The 5,720-nt window shown below is 44.6% G+C and overlaps 1 protein-coding gene across 1 annotated transcript in view; it reads left to right on the forward strand.

Annotated features, from left to right (window-relative positions):
- The first annotated feature begins 1,073 nt into the window (after positions 1-1,073).
- The window catches only part of LOC100961967 (nuclear envelope pore membrane protein POM 121C), a 28,108-nt gene continuing 23,461 nt past the window's right edge, over positions 1,074-5,720 (forward strand). Inside the window, exons 1-3 of the mRNA XM_023515702.1 lie at positions 1,074-1,645; positions 3,649-3,864; positions 4,170-4,328. Coding sequence (XP_023371470.1) covers positions 1,074-1,645; positions 3,649-3,864; positions 4,170-4,328 — 947 coding nt within the window. The remainder of the gene's footprint in view (positions 1,646-3,648; positions 3,865-4,169; positions 4,329-5,720) is intronic.

Here is a 5,720-nt window from a genome sequence, read left to right on the forward strand (position 1 = left end):
TAAAGTGAGACTCTGTCTCTAAAAAAATAAATAAAACCAGTTTGGGGACCTGGGTTGGGAATGGTGGTTCATGCTGATCCCTGTGATCCTAAACTTTGAGAGGCTGAGGTGGAAGGATCACTTGAGCCCAGGAATTTAAGACCTGCCTGGACAATATAATGAGACGCCATCTCTACAAAAAAATAGGAAAAATCAGCCAAGTATATTGGTGAATGCCTGTACTCCTAGCTACGTGGCAGGCCGAGGCAGGAGGAACACGAGTCCAGGAGTTCAGGCTGCAGTTAGCTTGCTTTGCACTCCAGCCTGGGCAACAGCAGGAGACCTGTCGCCTAAACAAACAAACAAACAAAACAACGGTTGGAGGCCTGAAACTCAAGCAGGTTTAATTCGTAATGTATTAGAGCTAGATGTACATTTAACAAGGTTGGTTGATCTTGCTTTTCTCTATTGCTGTTGCAGTTAGCCTCTCTTTAGCTGTTTATACTGGGGCAGAAAACAGTAACTGAAAAAACTAAGGACGGCTAATGTCATTTGTGAAGAGTGCCTGATAGGTTGTGCTGGAGGGAAGTTTAGCCCCTATAAAATGTCATGGATTGAGAACTACATGAATAGTAGTTTTTGGTGCTTTTATTTTTAACGTGATTCTTTCACAGCACTGCCTCCGGATGGGTGCCACGCGTGTGGCCAAGCGATAAGTCTCTAGTATCAGAACTGGGCCTATAAAACACGCAACATTTTCTTTTTTTTTCTTTCTTTTTTTTTGGAGACATAGTCTTATTTTGTCGCCCTCGGTAGAATAACGTGACGTCACAGCTCACAGCAACCTCAAATTCCTGGACTCAGGCGATTCTCTTGCCTCAGCCTCTCAAGTAGCTGGGACTGCAGGCGCCCGCCACAACGCCCCACTAAGCACTCAGCATTTTCAAATGAGAACGGTCATTGCCCGGCAGTAGCGTTTCCTCGCGGTCGCTGCGCCCAGTCGCGCGCGCAGAGACGTACGCGGCGCTCTATGACGCGCGCGCGGCGCGGTGCACGCTGGGATATTTAAGTCTTCTCCGCGCCGCGGAGCCGCGATGTCTCCGGCGGCTGCGGCGGCCGGAGGAGGCGAGTGTCGGCGGCGGCCCATAGCAAGTGTCAGGGCTGGCAGGGGCCGGGGTGGGGGCTGCGGCGGTCCTGCCGGGGCGGCGGTCCTCGGCTTGTCGCTCTTCGGCCTTGTGCTGTATCTGGTTCCGGCGGTAGCTGCGTTGGCCTGGCTGGCCGTGGGGGCTACCGCGGCCTGGTGGGGACTGAGCCGCGAGCCCCGAGGTTCGCGCGCCTTATCCTCTCTGGTTCGGAACGCGCGACGTCGGCGACCACTACTCGCTTCGCCTCCAGCCAAGTCTGCGGTAAACGGAAATCTCCTAGAGTCGCGGACCCTACTCGAAGGACCTGACCCTGCTGAACTGCTCCTCATGGGTAGTTACCTGGGCAAACCTGGCCCGCCGCAACCTGTCCCCGCTCAGGAGGTTAGGGAACTGCGGGAGAGGCCTAGTCGCCGCCTACCCGCCTGTTCCGCACCTTTGGCTTCACCAACCCATCGTGTACACCATGTTTACCCTACTCTCCCCACCCCTCTTCTCCGAACCTCTAGGAGGCCTTTCCACAGGTAAGATACATTGATTTTCCCACATTCTCCTCTAGTTAGACTGGCATTAAATTGAGGACTTGACTTTTAAAACCAATTTTCTTTTTCATCAAATCCAAAGTAGATTATACGTAGTTTTATCCTCTCTAACAAAACCTTGGTGTGTGTCCTCAGTCTCTTGCCCTCTAACTCTTAAATGAGATGTTGTGTTGCCAGAAACAGCTTGGATTTTAGTGTCTGGATTTAGCAGAATACATGATAAACTACTAAAATTACTCTACTTTGGGTAAAAATAACATTTTCTTCGAATCATGTAGTATGTTTGGTTATATTTTTGTCTTTGGACCAGTAGAAGAAATTATATGAGCTACATCTAGGCTGGGCAACAGAGCAAAACCCTGTTTCTAAAAGAAATTATATCAGCAGAGCTCAAAGAGGTGTTGCCGGGAAACACCTCCTTTATAAAGCCGATCAAAAAAATTTTTAAGAGACGGGGTCTCATTCTCTTACTCTGGCTGAATTGCAATGGTGGGATAATAGCTGACTGTAACTTTGAGTTCCAGGGCTCAAGAAATCCTCCAGCCTCAGACCCCCAATAGCCACACAGCACCAAACCAGGCTAATTTTTGTTTTTCATTTTTTTAAAGGGGTGAGTTCCTGCTATGTTGTCCATGCTGGCTGAACCCCTGGCCTTGAGGAGGTCCCCAAAGATCTGGGATTACTAGCATGAGCCATTGTGTCCATCCAAGCTGATCAAATTAAAAGAGACTTGCTTTGGAGATAGTCTCTGTTGCCAGAACTGGAGTGCAGTGGCATCATCATAACTCACTGCGAGCTCAAACTTCTGGGCTCAAGCAACACTCCTGCTTCAGCCTCCTATGTAGCTGGGACAACAGGTACATACTAGCTCACCCAGCCAATTTTTCATAGAGATGAGGGTTTTGCTCAGGCTGGTCTGAAACTCTGGGCCTCAAGTGATTCTCCTGCTTTGGCCTCCCAGAATGTTAGGATTACAGGTGTGAGCCACTGTGCCCAACTTGAGGAGACATTTTTATTTAGTCCCAATAGCTGGATGATAAAAGAGAATACAAAAAAATTGGTGAAGATGTTAGATTTTTGATAAATACATTTAATTGGGCTGGGCGTGGTGGCTCATGCCTGTAATCTTAGCACTCTGGGAGGCCGAGGTGGGTGGACTGCTTGAGCTTATGAGTTCCAGACAAACCTGAGCAAAAGTGAGACCCCGTCTCTACTAAAAATAGAAAAACTGAAGCAAGAGTATTTCTCGGCTCGGCGCCTATAGCTCAGCCGGCTAAGGCGCCAGCCACGTACACCTAAGGTGGCGGGTTCGAATCCCCAGCCCGGACCTGCCAAACAACAATGATGGCTGCAACCAAAAAATAGCCGGGCGTTGTGGCGGGCGCCTGTGGTCCCAGCTACTTGGGAGGCAGAGGCAGGAGACTCGCTTGAGCCCAGGAGTTGGAGGTTGCTGTGAGGGCGGGCGCCTGTGGTCCCAGCTACTTGGGAGGCGGAGGCAGGAGACTCGCTTGAGCCCAGGAGTTGGAGGTTGCTGTGAGCTGTGATGCCACGGTACTCTACCCAGGACGACAGCTTGAGACTCTGTCTCCCCCCCAAAAAAAAAAACCACATTTAATTGAGAAGGTGAACCAGGTATTAAAAATGTTTGCCTTTAGGTACATTATCACTGATGATTTAGCACAAAGGATCGAAGGATACTTGAAAAGTTCCTCCCTGTACACACCAACAACACATACTTTTTTCCTCCATTGTAGTTTTATTTGCATGGGCAGGGTTTTTGATTTCCCCTCAAATTGTTAAAGTCCACCTGCCCTTAGATGGAATAAGGGAAAGTTGCCATAAAAATACTGTATTCTGTTGATTAGAAAGAAAGAGATTTATTAAGCCCTTTGGAAGATGTCTTAACTCGTGTGGTTATTTAGCCATTTAAGTTTTCTGACATTCTATTAAGCTTTTTTTCATGATGTTTCTCCCATTCTCTGCAGGGAGTGTGGGAGTTTATCAAATCGATTTGTAATAACACCTCGAAGACGATATCCGCTCCAGCAGGCCCAATATTCGTTTCTGGGGGTACTTCCCACAGTATGCTGGAATGGTTGTCCAAAGAAGACTGTGTTATCTGTTCGTAATTCCAGGATGGGAATTAGCCCAGTGACTGTGAGGATTGCCCCTCCTGACAGGAAATTGACTCAATCTACAATGTGAGTATTACTATTGGAAGAGTACTATCCCTTTTGTGTCCTCTTCATTCTTCTACACTTGTTCCTCTGACAGAAAAACTGTAAGGAAAAAAAGTAACAGGTTATTTGAATGAGAAGTCCTAAATTCTAGTAAAATCTTTTTTTTTTTCCCATCTTTTGCCGTGGACAGTAGCTTGCTCAGAACAGTTTCTGTGATTATAGATTATACTTTTGCCTTTTGGTTAGCCTCTGATTTTTTAGTGACCTGAGTCTGTGCTACGTAGCATCGTAATTAATAACTGTTAGAGTCTTTTATTTCATTACAGGCCAGAGCAGGTAATCAGCTCAGCACTGTCCTCACCATCAAGTAATGCCCCAGACCCATGTGCAAAGGAGACTGTTCTGAGTGCCCTCAAAGAAAGGAAGAAAAGGACAGTGGAGGAGGAAGACCAAGTATGTACTGATGGCCAGGAAAATAAAAGAAGGTAACAGTCCTAATTTCCCTCAAATTGTTGAAGTCCATTATAGAGATAGCTGTTTAGGCCTAAACAGACCTCCTGTGTGGACTCCTGAGAATTCAGTGAAATATAGAATATTACTATAAAGATACAGAAACTAACTCTAGTTTGTTAGCCTTAATAGGTCCTCTTTTTGGCATTCATGAAAGAGCTTGGTAATAAGGGCTTCAGTGCTGTTAATTTCCTAAGGCACAGGTTAAATTTTATAATTTACCTTTTCCATAAGTTGTGGAGATAAGGTGACAACTATTAGCCATGTTACCCTCTACTTTGGGCATAAATGTTTAAACTTTTATTTTCACATTTGAATACTCAAAGTCTTCCCTTCATTTGGTGTTGTTCAATTATTTGGGTAACCACTAGTTTAAATGTCATAATTGTGCTGAAAGAAATACTTGTCAAAGAAAAGTAAAATCTAGAGTATGGTAGAGTTATCAGTAATGACACTAAAACCAATCTGGCTTATATGGTAACTTAATGAAAATGCAGTAAACTGTTTCCTAAGTATGGAAAGAAAGGATATTTAAGTGGTTAGTTATGATACAGAACTATTTGTGGTTTTCTAAGGAATCAGTTAAAGATTCCACTCATTTTTTTAATTCAGCAAATATTTGTTGAGGCCCTACTGTGTGCCAGACCCTGTTCCAAGTATGGTGGATAGAGCAGTGAACAAGATGAAACCCCTGCTCTTTGGAGCGAGACAGACAGTTTTGAAAAATGATAGTAAGATAAACATGGTAATTATGGAATGTTAAGTGTATAGAGGTTAAAAAAACAGGGTAATTAGAGGGGATTGAGAAAGGGGGCTTCTTTATATAAAGTAGTCAAGGAAGAGCTCTCTGAGGAGACAGTGGACTCCACACCTAAAATACTGAAATCGTCCCGATTACCTAGACTAGATTGTTCGCATTCAAAAGTTTCAAAGTTGGCTATCTTTGATAATGTAGATGACAAAATTAGGTGAGGGAAATCTTAATAAGTGCAAGTGTATTTATGTAATACAGGAAGATCAGGTAGTGATAACTAGAGGTGGGAATTAACAGTGTGGCAAGTTTGCACTAATGTCAGCTAAGCAGTAGTGGCAGGGGGTATAGAGAAAGCAACAACTATTATTGTGATCCAAATAGATTTTTCATGTTCTCCAAGGTAGTAATTTTTCCTGAGCCCAGTGAGCCTTTAAATACAGATTCTGTATTATTTTTCCTTTAAAATCCTGTAAGCAGTGATTGTGTGCACTATGCATTGGCTCTTTATAGGTAATATAATAGACCTTTCCCTAAATGGCTTGAGAACCTCTGGAGCACTGTGAGATATGTGGGTTGGTCCCTCACATGTTTTTTCTTTATTTTTTTTTTTTTT

Source organism: Otolemur garnettii, unplaced genomic scaffold (genome assembly GCF_000181295.1).
Source record: "Otolemur garnettii isolate 467f Iridium unplaced genomic scaffold, OtoGar3 scaffold00077, whole genome shotgun sequence".
Lineage (NCBI taxonomy): Eukaryota > Metazoa > Chordata > Mammalia > Primates > Galagidae > Otolemur > Otolemur garnettii.